Source organism: Rhagoletis pomonella, unplaced genomic scaffold (assembly GCF_013731165.1).
Source record: "Rhagoletis pomonella isolate Grant_MI unplaced genomic scaffold, Rhpom_1.0 Rhpom_scaffold_03090, whole genome shotgun sequence".
Classification (NCBI taxonomy): domain Eukaryota; kingdom Metazoa; phylum Arthropoda; class Insecta; order Diptera; family Tephritidae; genus Rhagoletis; species Rhagoletis pomonella.
This window is the reverse complement of record NW_023461643.1, coordinates 4,931-23,480: the sequence shown is the minus strand read 5'-3', so window position 1 is coordinate 23,480 and position 18,550 is coordinate 4,931. Positions and strand designations below refer to the sequence as shown.

The window sequence follows — 18,550 nt, the reverse complement described above, 5'->3', positions numbered from 1 at the left end:
AAATTATGCACTAACAATGTACACAGAGCTTTGATTTACCTTTCATCAAAAGCTTAGCATGGGCTACGAAATAGGTTTTCGCATTTTCTGACGAAGGTCTAGTTTTGAGTTGTGTCACTTTTGAAGATCGTGTGCGATATGTATTAGATAGAAAGCTTACGTGGAAACCTGATTTAGGGTAAACGGTCATGGGGCCAACGTTAAATTATCCACATATGTATGCAAACAAGCAGCCGGAACCGAATGGGGACTAACACCTCGTATTACACATTGGATTTACACTTTCGTAGTTAGGCCTATACTATTACATATAGCACACCGTCTTCAAAAGAGTCACAACTAAAAATTTGGCATTTTTGAAATTATGCGCTAAAAATGTACACAGAGCTTTTATTTACCTTTCAGCAAAAGATGGAGTAAATTTTTGTTATAATTTGTTTAAAAAAAAAACCTAAGGGAAAATCGCCTTTGCCCATATGATTAGCATGTGCTACGAAATAGTTTTTCGCATTTTCTGACGACCGTATTATTTTGAGTTGTGACTCTTTTGAAGACGGTGTGCGATATATTGAATATTTGTATGGTGGACCTAAAACTCTTGAGTAAGGTCCCAAGAACAGCGTTTTTTGGGCATCTCTGGTGCTTTGAGGACCACCCCAAAGAAAGCGCTAGAAGTGCCAGCCAATTTTGCTGTAGTAAATCTGGTAGGAAAACACGTGGCCGCCGACTCGGCACTTCGAGAAAATAGTATGCCGTAATAGATGGTTTGACCGCTCTTCCATACCTCACACGCTTAGTAGTTATACCCACGAAGTCGACTACTTCGCGTCTAAACCCACCTTCGACATACTCTATTAAATGAACATCTCGTTAAGAAGATAGTGGCAAGCGGCAAGAATATGGAGAAGGGGGGAATTATGTTTCTGCACCGATGGTTCCATGCTGAGAGTAGGGTTGGATACGGAGTTTTCTCTAAAGAATTAAGATCAGAATTCGTCCAAATTTCGCACCAGTGCAGCGTTTATCAGCCAGCTATAAAGGATGTGGCTGTGTGCCTTAATATATACGTCTAAGATAGCCAGGCGGCCATCAAATCAATGAATGCGGCAATGCTAAGATCAAAGGCAGCACCATCTTCAAGGTCAGGCATATATGGGTTCCGGGACATAGAAATATTGAAGGAAACTGCAGGAGCAATGAGCTATCTAAGAAAGATGCCAATCTAACAAAGATACCAATCTAGCAAAGAGATAAAATTGGGACAACCATGGCAATCTGCAAATTAAAAATTAAAACTAATATTATTCGAGGGGTCAATAGGCCATGGATAGATGAGGGGCACTTAGCTTTATTATCCCTATCAACTGTATATTTCGCAAATCTGCTATTCCATCGAAGTGCAGACAGATCCTTTGCGTTTTTCGTTCCCTGCGCATGGGTGACGGGTCGAGTGATTATTCACTGGTGCCTTCCCGGTTTGTTCGTAGTCGATTCATTTTTGTTCTTCGAGAACCCAATATGACACTTATTGGTAGACTTATTATAGGCTTGATTTGGTATTATTGGTGGTGTTTATGCTGACTCCTAGGTAGAAAATCTTTTACTACTTCAACGATATATTTGTCAACAGTGACAATAACCCCAAAACTCGCTGTGTTTGCAGGAGATACATTGTGTTTTCATTCACTGCTAGATATATTTACCTTTGTAGACTATTTCCCAAAGCCAGCAGCATCGTGCTTTTGCTGTATATAGTGCATATATTCAGATTGACGCTTTCAAACATTAATGGAAGAAGTCAGACAAAAGTTAATTGCGATTGCCAATATTTATAGCACTCAGGAAATTTTTTTTCAAAACTGCCTTAGTGCCAGAGATGGGGTCTCTCGGCCAAAGTAAGTCATTGTTTTTATGAAACCATAATTAAGCCTATATTGTTTTACCGAACCTGGTGGAACTCACCAGAGAAGGCAACACTGGCTAAGCAACTACAGCCCGTAAAGTGGATTACACTTCTCGGAATTAGTGGGGCAATAAGAACCACGCCTACACACGTCATGTTAAACGTTATGCCTGTAGATATTGCAAATTGCAATCACAGTTGTCCCAGCACGAACTCTCTGGACGCTGGAGTCTGATAGCCAGGCTCTGAAACATTGGTAGTACGCTCGAAATCGGTGAGGGAAGGTCTGACGCTCCGGAGTACCTCCTAATCAGGCTCATTTTGCCGGCACCAAGCCGCAGTGATATTGCGGAAAACTGCGTGGTGGATGACTTGGCTTGGAACGTCACCCTTAAAACCAACGGGTGTGGAGCAGCTGGGTATGCCTCTGTTCTCCTGCGGTTCACTCTTGGACGATTAGACCTCATGTAAGCTCAGCGAGCGCTGTACTTGAGCTAAGACATACGTGGTGGAGGATCCTTCTGACATGTGGTGGAACTGGGTGGTCACTGGAGCTCCTTATACTTGCAAAATAGTTGCAGGATCTTTCAGATTAGTAATTACTTTTTTTTTAAAAAAATGCATTACTGAAACCATTACTGATAAATACTATGTGGATTTCAATGGTTAGAAAGTGGTTTACTGAGTTTCCGAACGTTCAGGTCACCCAAAAGAGGTCATCACGCCCAAAATCATCGATAAAATTCGTGGAATTATATTGGACGATCGAAGAATGAAAGTGTGTGAGGTGGCTTATGCTGTAGGCATTTCAGCTGAAGCATAACATTTTATGTGGATGGCTATGAAAAAGCTATCCTCGCGATAGGTACAGCGCTTGCTCACACTCAGGGATGTTCCGTTACAAGTAAATATGAGTATGTATTCGATACTTTTGTTTCGATACCAACTACCTTTTTACTTGAATCATTGTTTCGATACTTACTTGGTATCGAAAGAAAAGTACTTGTATCGAATCGATTTGAGCAAGTGCCATATCTTGAAGGCCATATTTTTTCTATGGAAGAAACTTTGCACAGCGTCGTTTTTTATGAAAATTAATTGCTTTAAGCAATGGCACCGCCAAAATCGTAAGTGTGGATATTAGAGGGGTTTATAAAAACACTCTTTTTGGAAATCCATAAACGCTACATCAGAATATTGTTATTTGTGATAAAAAAAGAGACACGTATTTTTTTATTAAAAAAAAAAAGTCTTTTTAGAGGTCGCGCTGGTCCGTTTTTTATAAAAACGCTGATGTTCGCAATTTTTTTTATTTTGTGACATGTTAAAATGCAGCTAAAAATGTGGTTTTTACATATAATTACTCTGGTATTATTGGGGAACATTCCCTTAATTACACACCTATCTTGGACAGTTAGAATGGGCCTAGTTCCCGAAAATATTCTCTCGAAAAGACATTAGTAAAATTAAAACGTTGATACTGAACGATTTACGCGTTGTCATGGGTTGGAACTTGTTACCAGGGGATTTCTGAGGTTTCTAATTAAGAATCTGAAGTCAGTTTTTCAAAATTCAAAATGGCGGTTAAGACTTTAACAAATCCAATAATTTATTTAAAAGTTGGTCGACATTTGGGATCCGCCATTTTGAATTTAAAAAAATTGACTTCAGATTCGTAATCGGCGAACCCAAAAACCCTCGATTGCAGGTTTTCAAACAAATCCAATAACTTTTTAGAAAAATTAATCCCCATTTTGGATCCGCCATTTTGAATTTTGAAAAACTGACTTCAGATTCCTAATTAGCAACCCCAGAAACCCCCAGATAACAAGTTCCTACCCATGACAACGCGTAAATCGTTCAGTATCAACGTTTTAATTTTACTAGTCTCTTTTCGAGAGCATATTTTCGGGTATTAGGCCCATTCTAACTACCCAAGACAGGTATGTAATTAAAGAAATGTTCCCCAATAATACCAGAGTGATTATATGCAAAAACCACATTTTTACCTGAATTTTAACATGACAAGAAAATAAAAAAATTGAGAACATCAGCGTTTATATAAAAAAAAAAACCGACCAGCTGGAGGTCGCGCTTTTCAAAAAGAAAACCCCGTTTCTCTTTTTTTATCACAAACAACAATAATTTGAGGTGGCGTTTTTGAATTTCCAAAATAAAATTTTTTTAAACCACTCTAGTGGATATAGATTTGCAAAGTTAGTGATATTCCAGCAAAGTGCAAGCAATGCTTTGAAGCCGTAAAGTTTTGTGGGAACCTTTCAAAGGTTGAATTTTTTGTCTAAGTAATCGTTTAACCTCTAGCATTACTAATGAACAAATATACATATCGACATCTGAGTGGAAGATCGAGGAATCTCGGTAGCCAGTTGAAAAACGCCCTATCTCAGAAAACTTTTCAAGAACGCCCTATTACAGAATTTGGGTCACAAATGCCCTACTTCAACTGAAAATTTATTGAAAATATTTGAGATAGAGCGTTTGTGAACGGAATTCTGAAATAGGGTGTTCTTGAAAAGTTTTCTGAGGTATGGCTTTTTTCAACCATATTCTGAAGTAGGGCGCTATTGAAAATTTTTCTGTGATAGGGCGTTTTCGAATTGGCTGCCTAAATATTCCACTCAAGTGTCGCAAAATATATGTCACAGATAACGCCTGAAAATTACTTTCGCTTTGTTGCATATAAAAGGATGAACAATTATCGATATAAGTAGGTATCGATACATTCGGTTTACTCATTTAAGAAGTATCGAAATAGCGATTTGAGTAAACTCATTTAAGTATACATCGATACTTTGATGGTCTCGGAACGTCCCTACTCACACTCTGCCATAAACGCAACTGTGTGACACTTCAAATGAGTGTTTGGCGATGTTCAACCGCAATCTGAATGATTTTTGCACCGTTCCGTAACCTTTGGTCAAACATGGATCCATCATATAACACCAGAGACCAAGGAACAATCTTGAAGTGCAGCAAAGAAGGCCAAAGTGGGTCTGTCGGCCAATAAGGTCATGGCAGCAGTTCTTTGGAATGCAAACGATGAACTTGAAAAGGACAAAGCGATCACTGGCGAATATTATTTAGAGATTTTGGTGCTGTTTCATCAAGACAGTGCACGTGTGTAGGCACCATAGAAGAAACCATCAATTGGTCTACGAACTCCATCCCCAACCACCATATTCAGCTGATTTAGCCCCCACCGACTTTTTCCTGTTACCAAAACCAAAATAATAGCTGAGAGGTAAGAGATTTGAGTCGAAGGTCACCACTGAAACAAACACTAATTTTGAGGGCCTTGAAAGACCTATTATTTGGTAGGAATTAAAAAATTTTAAAATAGCTGGCCTGACTGTATCGAGCTGAAATGAGACTGTGTTGAGAAATAAAACGCTTTTTCGCCGAAAAGTATATATTTAATTCAAAAAGTCAGTGACTTCAAATTACCCTCGTATAATACGTAAATTATTTAAATTAATAATTTTTTCAATCCTTTCCGTAAAACTCGTCATAGGGCAATACTCGCAACACACCAGCCAACAGCCGTTTAACAATTTTCGCAACCGCATCATTTATTTGATCTTCCATATCAGAATACAGCACCTTCCAATTGTCATTGATGAGTTGATTTAGAGAATTGGCCAATTGTTCGTTACCATTAAATAGATTTTCGAATTTCACTTTCATTCTGTTTAAAAAGAAAAAAAGTAAATTTGAATTTTATAAATCATTAAAATTTAAGTGTCATGAAAATATTTGTATAATTTGTCTTACAATTCTGGTGTTAATTTGCATTTGAGGTCCTTAATTTTTATGAACTGCTTGCCATCTTTCCGCACTTCTTCGCTCTTAAATTTCAAACTGAGTTTGCTATTCTTCAGTTTTATTTTCGCATAACCAGTGGCGTCCATTGGTAGTATCAGCACCTTGCCGCTAGAAATGTATTCTCCATCGACTACCAAATTTGGTATGGTTATATATATTTCAAATTTTGAATTGAGTGGATCCTTTTCAAAGCCCACGATGCGTTGCACAGTTAAATTGCTGATGCCATGCAGGTACATTTTCTTGAATTCCAAATTAAGCGAAACTCCCGAATGCGGGTTCGCTTTTGTAAGAACAACATCGTCGAGTGAAAGTTTTTCTATATCGGTAAGACCGATTTCCGGAATTCCTTGAGCATAGTTTTGTAAAATGAACGGAAGTGTTTTAGCAATGCAATCAACATCGCCAGCGTGACATTTTTCTATTTCGGAAGCTGTGTATTTTTTGAGGGCAAAAAAAGAAAGTAGTAAGATATTAAGGTTATTGGCAATTTTTAACGGTTACAAAACTACTTAAATATATAATACAATTAAGAATACAAGTATGTGATTATTGTTTTTATTTTATTTTATTTGAGGCAGTCTTAAATACAGATTACGTTGGGCTTCCTGAAGAAGCAGTCCGCGATATTTACAAACAAAGTAGGTTTCAGTGTGAATGCAGACAAAACAGACCTAGTGCCTCCACCAGAAAGTTATAAATTCAGTAGCTCGTTTCTGTAACACTTCTCTACCGATTATCTCTCTACTGGTAGAGAATATACGTCATTCTCTACCAGGGGAAGCCGACTCGTGAGGAGTTCCCCGATTTGTGGGGAATTTCAGTTTGCGTGGGGAATCGGGGAATGGACCGTTTTTTGTGGGGAATTTCAGCTCGTTCAATTCTAGTATGGCAAAAAAATTATCGTTGATTTTTAGAATTTTCTTTGCATTTGCTTTCATATAGCGAATGAACATAATTTATTTTTATATGGAAGAAAAAAACGCAACAGCTTAGGAAAAAATCCTAAAACGGAAATTTTTAGCCATTTGAAACTTGCACTTTATTATTCTAGAATTGAGTAGGCTACGTAAATGCATATACAAAATATTTATAGAAACTCCATTTAAAAGCTCGAAATTTTTACGAAAGTTTGCTGAATTTTGTTCAAATATTGCACAAAGTCTGAAACTTGGATCTATACGGTTTTATGTTAAAGAAGAAACTATATTTTTATAAAAAAAAATAACTCAAATTAAATAACAAAAAATAATAATAATTGATGCGAGTAATTTTTTCAACCACTGTATGTAAAATTCAAAATGACCATAAAAAGTAAACTTTTTGATTTTTTGTCTTCCTTTTGACCTAAAAACAGCATGCAATGAACTTAAAAAATATATATAAAATGCCTTTTTCGGTTCCTGCTACCATTGAAAAGGATTCCTTGATGCAAGAACACCAAAAATATCTATTTAAAACTTTTTAAAAAGTTCACCTCATAGGGTTTTCAGGTAAAAAACACAGCTTCATCTAATTGGAAAAATAATCATATAATTAGAAATAATCAAATAACTGAAGATAATCTAATAACTAGAAACAATCAAATGATTAAATGCAATCAAATAATTAAAATAATCAAACAATTAAAAATAATCAAATAATTAAAAAAACAATTTGATTAATTTTGATTATTTGATTATTTCTAATTATTTGATTATTTTTGATTATTCTTTAATGGCAATTAATATGATTATTTTTGATAATTATAATTAATTATTAATGGCTGGGTTATGTAAGAAAATTAAAATAATCATTAAAATTTAAAATTGCAAAAAAATTAATGATTACTGGAAAATCAACAATAAGTTTTTCATTATAAACGGCCTCAAGCTCAATAAAAATTGTTGAATATAATTGTTATAAGGCCATAAAATAACAAAAATAAATAACTTAAGGACGAGCACCCCTAAAAGTTAAACATTCTAATAATAGAAATATTAACAAAAACCAACAAAACCAACAACCACATGATCAAGTGTGAATTGCAGCGGAATAGCTGCGCTTGATTGTAGTTGGCTTAACAAATGAAATAGTGGAAAAAGCAACAAGAATTCACAAGGCGAACTTAGCACAGTGCGTAGGCAACTGGCTGAGTCAGTGGGATCGTCGGTTCGAATCCTACTGAAAGAAGTCGGATGAGGAAATGTAGTGATTTCCGAAATAGCTATCACTTCTACCATTTTTTCAGAATTATTGTTGCTTTTCCACAATAAGTTTTTCATTAAAAGGCCAAGAAATAACAAAAACAAATTTATAACTATGTAAATTATTTTAAATAAAATGTAATGCTCACAGGGAAAAAAAATGTTTTGTCGACAAACATATATATGTAGCTGTGAAATACGGTGTTACGTTGTTCTTTCAAATGACCATAGATAACAGGGATGTTGCGAATATTTGCATTTCTGGAGGGTATTCATGTATTTTAGATATGTATTTGTATTCCGCTGCTTTAAGCATGTCATACCATCAGAACACAAACAAGTATGTTTCTTTACAATGAAATCGATCAAATAATTAGATATAATTAAAAAATCAAAAATAATCAAAAGTAATCACCAAATTTAATCAACTACTATTTATATGTTCAATGGCAGCTTAAGAGCTGACTTAGCAATGTTTCCCCATGGTAGCAATTCCAGGCGAAGCGATAGCTAAAGTTATGTAATTCTTTGAACCAACCGTTGCCAGAATCCTTCTGATAAGGAATGTTTTGCTAGTTCTTCCTGGCGTATCAAGAAGAAGGTCCCCGAACTCCGTCAATTAATATTTGCATATTTTTCCTCTAATTTGGTGCTGTAACCGCCTAAGCCATTTTGGCCGAGATCGACAAAGAACGCCAGTCGTTTCAATCTGTGCCAACTGACGACAGTTGGAAATGCCACGTGAAGCCAAGTCCTTCTCCACTTGGTCTCTCCCTCTTCCTCTGCTACCACCAGCGGATTGCGAGTTGAATACTTTCAGAACTGGAACGTCGCTTCCCATTCAAACGACGTGGCCAAACCAGCGGAGCTGCTGTATTTTCATTCGCCACACCATGTCCATTTCGTTGTAAAGCTCATACAACTCATCGTTCCATCGTCTGCGGTTTTTCCGTCGCCAACGCGCAGAGGCCTGTAAATCTTCCATAAGATCTTTCTCTCCAATACTCCAAGAGCCATCTCATCGAATGTGGTCATTGTCTAACCTTCTGCGCCATATACCAGCTCGGACATGATGAGTGACTTATAGAGTGTGGTTTTTGTACGTCGAGAGAGGACTTTACTCCCGAATGGCAATTCAGTACAAAGTTGCACTTGTTGGCTAGAGTGATTCTGCATTGGATTTCCATGCTGACGTTAACCAAACCCAATCGCCTTGCTTCGTTATCTAACTTGGAAAAGGCAGGACAGACTTCGTGGTTTTTGTTACCGATGATATCGATGTCATTGGCATACGCCAGAAATTACGTAAACAATTTTTCCTGAGTGGTTCTGTTCTGCAGCTCTTATTATCTTAACACTTGCATAATGCGATCGTAAATGCCCTTCTGAATTCGTCTTAATTTTGGAATGTTGGTTTGGGCATATAACAGGGGTTCACAATAGTAATAGTAATCATAATCATAATAATATTATCTGAAGTTATTCAAAATTTCTTTACTCGCAATATACGTAGTAGGCTATGGCGACCCCAAACGAAATAAATTGTTTACGATTAAAAGTTAACTGATTTATAATGCTAGGGAATGGTGTCAACAATTTTAAGTGTTCATTAAGTATTTGTTAAACCTCTTTGTTGCGATAGTTTTTTGTTTTCGTTACTCTTTTATCATTTTGTTATTTGTTTCAGTAGTTTTTAGCCGACTTCACAAAAAGGAGAAGGTTATCAATTCATCGGATTACTTTTTTTTATGTATGTTACCGCATAACTTTGGACCACGTCAACTGATTTCCAGGTGATCCCATACTAATTTGGTTTAGATCCGATCATTGGATCATGGAAAAATTAACGGTGCTATTAAATTTGTATATGGGAATTGAAGCCGGTTGTGTTTTTTGCTTAAAAATTACTTGTTTATTAACTTTTTACATTAAGTAATTTGTGTACCAACTCTTCGTTGATAATATGATCACTTCGTTTGATAAGATGTTGCAAATTCTATATTTATTTAAACTGTTCCTATTTTGGATAAGTTTAAAGATTTAAAAAATTCCCTAGTAAAGCTTTCCCAAACACTTTTCGTTTAGAACCAGTTATGTTATATTTCATTTAACTTTAATATTTTCAGTCTTTACTTTTAGATAGGTGATAATCCTATTAAAAATATTTCCAAATCAATATTTTTCAAATACCTTTCGTTTGGCACCCATATTGTACCTCAAACATATTTTCTGCTGTAAGCCTTTTCAAAACTTTTTAGTTTCGACACACACGTGGCAATACTTCATTTATTTTATCAATTTAATTGAGTTAAAATTTTCAAATAGAAGGCAACCCTCCTCAAAATTATCTCCAACAGTTAGCTTTCTGAAACCTATTTAATTTGATACCCACATTGTAATATTTCATTTATTTTATCAATTTAGCCGAGTTAAAATCTTTAAATAGGTGGCAACTCTCCTCAAAAATATTTCCTAGAGTAATATTTCTGAAACCTATTTTATTTGATACCCTCATGGCAATATTTCATTTATTTTATCTTTTTAACCGAGTTAAAATTTTAAAATAGGTGGCAGCCCTCCTCAAAAATATTTCCAACAGTTATCTTTCTGAAACCTATTTAATTTTATAAATACCCATATTGCAATATTGCATTTATTTATCAATTTAACTGAGTTTAAAATTTTTAAATAGGTGGAAACCCTCTTCAAAAATATCTCCAACAGTCATATTTCTTAAACCTCTTTAATTTTATACCTATGTATATAATAAGTTATTTATTTTATCAATTAAATTGAGTTAAATTGTCGAGCAGATAACAACCCTCCTCAAACATATTTTCGGCTGTAAGCCTTCTTAAAAATCTTAAGTTTGATACCCATATTGAAATGCTTCATTTATTTTATCAATTTAACTGAACTAAAATTTTCAAATAGGTGGCAACCCTCCTCAAATATATTTACAACAGTCATATTTCCTAGACCTCTTTAATTCGATACCTGTATTGTAATACTTAGGTCATTCATTTTACCTTTAAATTGAGTTGAATTTTCAAACAGGTGACAACCCTCCTCAAACATATTTTCGGCTGTAAGCCTTCTTAAAAATCTTAAGTTTGATACCCATATTGAAATGCTTCATTTATTTTATCAATTTAACTGAACTAAAATTTTCAAATAGGTGGCAACCCTCCTCAAACATATTTCCAACAGTCATATTTCCTAGACCTCTTTAATTCGATACCTGTATTGTAATAGGTCATTCATTTTACCTTTAAATTGAGTTGAATTTTCAAACAGGTGGCACCCCTCCTCAAAAATATTTTCGGCTGTAAGCCTTCTTAAACCCCTTTAGTTTGACACCCCCACGGCAATATTTCATTTACTTTATCCATTTAACTTAGTTAAATTTTTCAAATAGGTGGCAACCATCCTCAAAAGTATTCCAGCAGATATCTTTCTTAACCCTATTTAATTTTATACCCACATTGCAATATTTCATTTATTTTATCAATTTAACTGAGTTAAAATTTTCAAATAGGTGGCAACCGTCCTCAAAAATTTCTCCAGCAGTTATCTTTCTTAAACCTCTTTAATCTGATACCCATATTGTAATATTTCATTTATTTTATCAATATGACAGGATTTAAAAAATTTCAAACAGGTGGCAGCTCTCCAATTTTTTGTAACATAATTCATCCTGGTATTATACCGAGCAATACCAAAAAAAAAATATTCAAATCAGTTCAGCGGTTCTCGAGTTTTGATGACCGTGACAAACGAACACAACATTTTTATATATATAGATATAGATTTCTAAATCAAGATTTCTCAAATGCCTTTAGTTTGGTACCGATATTGTAACATTTCATGTATTTTACCAATTTAATTGAGTTAAATTTTTAAACAGGTGGCAACCCTCCTCAAACATATTTTCTACTGTAGGTCTTTTAAAAACTCTTTAGTTTGATACCCTCATTGCAATATTTCATTTGTTTAATAAATTTAACTGAGTTTAAATTTTCAAATAGGTGGCAAACCTCCTCAAAAGTATTTCCAAACGTCTTCCTTCTTACACCTTTTTAATTTCATACCTATGTATATCAATTGGGTTAAATTTTCAAACAGGTGGCAACCCTCTTCAACCATATTTTCGGCTGTAGGCCTTCTTAAAAATCTGAAGTTTGATACCAAAATTACCGTATTTCATTTATTTTAACAAAATAGCTGAATTTAAATGTTGAAAGATGTGGCAATTTTACTCAAAAATATTTCTAGCAGTTATCTTTCTTAAACCACTTAAATTTAATATATATATTGTAATATATTATTTGGTTTATCAATTAAATTGTGCCAAATTTTTTAACAGGTGCCAATCCTCCTTTATAATATTTTCGACTGTAAGCCTTCTTAAAACTCTTTAGTTTAATACCCGCATAGCAATATTTCATTTACTTTATCAATTTAACTGAGTTAAAATTTTAAAATGGGTGGCAACCCTCCCCAAAAATAATTCCAACAGTTATCTTTCTTAAAACTCTTTACTTTGATACCAATATTGTAATATTTATTTTATTTTATCAGCGTAATTTAGTTAAACTTTCAAACAGGTGGCAACCCTAATCACACATATTTTCGGCTGTACGCCTTCTTAAAACTCTTCAATTTGCTACCCACATTGCAATATTTCATTCACTTAATCAACTTAACTGAGTTAAAATTTTAAATTAGGTGGCAACCCTCCTTAAAAATATTTCCATCAGTCATCTTTCTTAAACCTCTTTAATTTGATATCCATATTGTAATAATTCATTTATTTTGTCAATATAATTGGGTTCAAAAATTACAAATAGGTGGCAACCCTCCAATTTTTTGCGGTATGATTGGTTCTGGTATTATACCGAACAATACAAAAAAAAAATTATTCAAATCGGTTCAGCCGTTCTCGAGTTTTGACGACCGTGACATACGAACACAACATTTTTATTAATATAGATGTAACTCCTCTATCGATGTATGCAGATGTATTCAAAAGCAGTAATCTGTCAAAGTAAAATTTGCAGATGTTCATGAAAGGTATGAAGCCTTCGGCATAGCCGAAGACAGCGCTGCTCTTACTTGTTTTTTGATTATTTTTGATTATTATTGATTATTTTTTTAATGACAAATAATCATGATTGTTTTTTGATTAATTCTAATTATAATTGATTACTTACTAGTTCCTCGGTTAAAAACACGAATTGAATTAATCATTACGATTACCGAACCCATGTAATCGTTTTGATTAGTAATCGTAATCGAAAGTTAACAGGTCTGCATAAAGCACACTTGTAGCCTTGATGGTAACATTCAAGAGATGTGTTTTCTTACTGAGCCTGAGTTATCCTTATATACTTCGCCTTTTCTGAGAACTCAATTTCTGTCCCTGACGAGGTGGGTCTAGTCAAGTTGATTTTCCTTCTTTTGGTAAATGGGGTAAATGGGACATTGATTGACTTCAGTGGGTTTATTGACAAGCCCCTTTCAGCGCACCAGTATTCAGTAAATATACATACATACATATGTAGTTTGTCACAATTTTGTAGTTCAGTTCAGTTTACATAAACTTCTAGGCACAATTAGGAACAAGGTTGCTAAAATGTTTGGAGATATATATTTTCTATTTTTCGCAAATAACTATTTTGGTTGCGGAACCTACCAAACTCCAATCTAGCCAACCTGGTTGGCAACACTGATAATAACTGAAAAATCCGGACTTTTACTTTTTTATTCCAGTAATAATAGTTAAACTTGAACCAATATTTTTAAGGCCGAAATAAAAGTCATTTCCTAATAATAAACAAACCGCTTATCCAAATTAAACAAATTTGGTACCAAATGAAAGAGGACTAAAATAGCTTTCAAATATAAATATAGAAGTTTAACTGTTATTACTGAACTAACAAATAGATAGATTATTTTATTTCAAATAAAATAAAAGTCCGAAAATAACTTTTTTTTAACGACTTTTATTATGGAAGTGCGGGTCCCTGGCTCTAACCAATTTTTTAAGCCGGCTTTTCGCATTGATTTCGGTACCACAAAAACATGTTTTTTGAACGGGCTTCTTCTGACAATAAAAATCGTTAACCGCGAAGTTTATATTTGATGGAATGGAACAAAAAAAAAATCATAAGGTGCCAAATCTAGACTAAATAACGGATGACCCATCAATTCTTGCTCATTCAAAACAATTTGGTCTATTAAATACATCAAGATGATCGGAATCTCAGTATACGTTGTCCAACCCAAAAGTTTGGGACTTGTACTGAACCCTTTTATGAGTCAACTTATTGGGCCTTAACACAGTGTGTCAAATTATGCAAACGAACAGACAAGCAATCGACTAAAACTGATGCATCAACGATTTTAAGAGTGGCATTGAAATGCTTATTTTTTAATGCCCAACCTATGTTGCCGCGAATCATTTTTATTGGTAGCCAAATTCCTTTAAAAAAAGGGCTATAATAGAGCTAAAAAAAGTCGTTGTGGCTAAAAATTGTAGCTAAAATTGTTTACTTACATATACATATATACATAAGGATACACGCAAACATTTTAAATAAGTAATGCTATAGAAAAACAATGAACTCTGGAAGAAAAGCTAATATTTTGTATAAAAGGGGGAAATATACGACACCAGCTTGCTGGCTGCATCAAGTGATTGTACCATAAGGCCCGAAGCATACAACTTACCAGCATGCTGGTACAATATTTATTTCTTTACAAATGAGGTCGAGGATAGATCGAAATGATTAGAGCCGAAATTTAATAATTTTTCTACCATTTTGTTAAACATTGTTTTTTTTCTTAATTCACAACTGCAATATCGTGAACTTAATCTTCCACAAACACGGCTTTGACTCATATAGTGCAAAAAATTTCCGCCAAAATACTTTTTACTTAGAAAATTGAGCTAATTTCACCACTCACGACACAAGCATGCTGGTACAATCATAAAATTTCAAATAGTTTTCGAAGTCGGACCAGCAGCTGGTACAATCTCACCACAAGAACATACACGGTCAATCGACTTGATGGGTCATTTAACAAATTAAACGGCTCTTAGTTTCCTGAAGTAACATTTAATTTTAAAGCTCACTTTATATTTAAAGGTTGGATTAAAAATAAAGTTGTGTGAAAAGTTAAGCATTTCTATTATCGGTTTTTGACGTATGTATGTTTCTTGGTTGTAAACCAATTTAAACCCGATAAAAAAATGATTTACTTTAGACAAAATCATAAATTTTAATGCAACCTTTAAATATAAAGTGAGCTTCAAAGTTACAGGTTACTTGAGAAAACGTCCCTAAAGGCCATAAACTTATCTATTTTAAACTATAGTTAAATCGTTAATAGATCAGTTACAGTATGTATGTGGTAGCTAAATCTAGCCACCAAAGGCCTAAAACGGCAACACTGTGCCCAGCTTTGCCATTACAGTTTTTGTAATTTAATGTCAAGTGGAAATTCAGCATTAGATAAGAAGTGAAAACAATACTGTTGGTGGGCCAAGTAGAGATTCACAAGCACTTCTGCCTAGAGGTGGAGAAACACCTATATTTGCTACCATCGATGTTTTCGATGTTATACGATCAACCCGGATTGTTGTGAAAAAATAGGGCGTTCAAAGTCAAAATAAAGTTAGTTGTAGCGTTTTTGACAGATAACCCATGTCAGATAAATCATGTCAAAAAGCCGCAAGTAATGTATGTAAGTGAAGTTAAATAAAAGCTTTTAAAAAAGTAAAATTTTTATTCACTGGGATTGACATAAAACTATTACAAATAGATAAAATATTTTTTATTGAAAGTCTTAAAAAATATTTTGATTTTGGTTTAGAAAGGTTATAAACTAGAAACGAAGATTATTTCATTTTACATGCGCAGAGGTGTACAAAAGAAACATCGATAGTCGCCATCAACTACCGATGCATCGATAGTGCCATCGATGTTTTCTCTACCTCTACTTCTGCCTTAATGCATTAAAATTGGATTACGCCCGCGGTGATTAGAAGAAAGTCTTACAGCTTCCTTTACTTTTTATTTGCCAGGACAAACTTCACACAATTGCGTTTACCTGGAGTACCGATGAAAGCGAGATTCATAGCCAAATATGTTTACTGCTACAAAATTTGTTATGTGTAAATATCTTGGCTCTCGGTATGGGTAAAATTAGCGTTAACCCAGGAGAAAAATTAGTAACTGCTTCTGGTGTAACCTAGCAGAAAATCTGTAATTGCTACCTGTGTGTGCAAATGAACTTTTCTGGACTACTTCATGGCTATTTCAGAACCATTTTGGGACCAGTTTGGCCCATTTCGAAACTAATTCAGGACTATTTAAGTAACATTTTGATCATTTTCACACTAGTTCTGTGACATAGCCAAAATTGACCGTTGCTCTGAGAATTTTCCATCAAAACATTTCCTTTGAATGGAAAATGGTCAAAACTCTGTATAAATTGGACGACGAACATGAAAAATGATACTAGTGATTACATTACGCCATGCAACAGACTATTTTTATGTCACCGCATAACTTTGGACCACGTCAACCGATTTCTATAATTATTTTTTAGGAAAGGTGGTCCCATACTAGTTTGGTTTAGATGCGGTCATTGGATTTTGAAGAAATTAACGGTACTCTTAATATTTTATATGAGAATTGAAGTCAGTTTTGTTTTTTGCTTAAAAATTACTTGTTATCGTCTGCTAATCGAATGGTTCAAAATGAAAACCGAATTTCCCAGGCATGAACGACCGAACAGAAAGAGCTTTTCATCATTTTAAAGATTTTAATCAGGCTTGACATTCGACGAAAAGGACAAACAATATTTCTTCCAAGATGTCGAATATTACCGACAAAAGTACACATCAACCGCACACATCTCACACAAAAAAAAATCGCTTAATTATGAGCCGAAACATTTGAGATACATATTGGAGACATAGATAAGAACTCAATATTTATAATATTGCAATTCAATATAGTATATTTTCTTTTTTTCCTGCCCTCCTTCAGAATTTGATGTTATTGCGTGGCCTGATTTTCTAGCCGATTTCAGACTATTTGGAAGCATACGAGAAGGTTTTATGTATATTACCAAAATGTGAAAATTTCAAAACACAATGCTCATTTTTTTCCTTAGTGCAATTGTTATACGATCAGCCCGGAACCACTCGGAACTACAGAATCTTCTTCTTCCCTTTCTTTTTGATTGGCGCTGTAATCATCTAAGCGAATTATCGAATAGCGTTCTAGAAATTGCATGCTTTTTTTCAATCCCAAGCTCACATTTTTTCACGCGGAAACTTTTGAATTCCCGACTGCATAAATTTCAAATAACGCTATGGCCACTGTAATCGACATACATATTCACATATGTATGTATGTACATACATACATATGTATGTGATTACTCGTACTCACGTAGATCGCCATTTGTGAATTGATAGCAGACGCCAAATATGATTAAAACCGTTAGTGTTTTCGACTTCATTAAGGATAAATTTACGTTGGTAGCTGTGTCTTCACTAAATTTATACGGAGTTAGAAACTTTTTCACTATTTCACAACAAAATGTACTACACCATCCAGGGTATCTAACAAAATGAATAATGTGCACGTGTGCGCTATGGATATTATGGATTTATATTAAAATTAAATTTTTATCTGCTGACCCATCACAACCAACCAAGTAAGGGTCTACAAGCCGTTTAATGTATGTGCGTATAAATAAAAACATACATACTTACATATGTGCATATGCCCTGCAGAAAAAAAGTATCAATTGATAAAAATCAACCAAATTATAGTAAGCGTTTTTGCTGGATTTCTATAAATACCTAACTTTTACTTAGCTATGGCAAAACTAACTTTAAGTGAGTTGTAAAGTCGTGCAAGAGTCATGCAGACGCTATCGGGAGTTTGTTTTCTTTAAACAAGCTTCTACTTAAATATCTTCATACAAAAATTACTTATCGAATTAAGGACAAATAAAAGATCGAAATTTTATAATAGTGGTATTCACCAAAGTGAGCAAGTGGTCTGACAGTCTGGCAAAAGAGTAGATCAGCTCAAGCAACGACTGTTGTCAACTGACGTTGTTTGAGCTCATCTGCTCTTTTGCCAGACTGCCAGGCCACCAGCTTAATTTGGCGAATACCGCTATTATTTTGATGATATATCTGATACTCAAATATGGGATCACCTATATAAAAGCATGTAATGTTAAATAAATAAAAATGTATTAAAAAGTTGTACTTATATTTGATGTCCAAAAGTAGTTAGCTACTAGTTAGTTGACATCTAATGCAGAGGAAACCCGTTCTTTTTGTTTTTGAAGCCATTGCCCTTTGAAAGTAGTTTGTTACGGCCGAAGGAAATAAGTAATAAAAAGTTACAACTAGTTGACTGCTGGGTAGTTAAAAGTTAGCTATAAACTATCCCCGTTTCCTGCAGGGTGTGGATACATATGTATCAGACTGGTACCAGACCAGTACATACAATGTATGTTTGTATGTATGTAGATGTTGACTAACTAGAACATTAACAGAACCAGAATCTTAAATTTTTTTGTA

The 18,550-nt window shown here is 34.3% G+C and overlaps 1 protein-coding gene across 1 annotated transcript; it reads right to left on the bottom strand.

The window, feature by feature from the left end:
- Positions 1 to 5,407: 5,407 nt before the first annotated feature.
- Positions 5,408 to 17,589, bottom strand: LOC118753940 (circadian clock-controlled protein daywake-like). The gene is made up of 3 exons (XM_036488813.1): positions 17,400 to 17,589; positions 5,696 to 6,179; positions 5,408 to 5,609 (listed from the first exon to the last, which is right to left on the bottom strand). The coding sequence occupies exons 1-3, from the start codon at positions 17,467 to 17,469 to the stop codon at positions 5,408 to 5,410; spliced, it is 756 nt and encodes a 251-aa protein (XP_036344706.1). The 5' UTR covers positions 17,470 to 17,589.
- Positions 17,590 to 18,550: the final 961 nt, after the last annotated feature.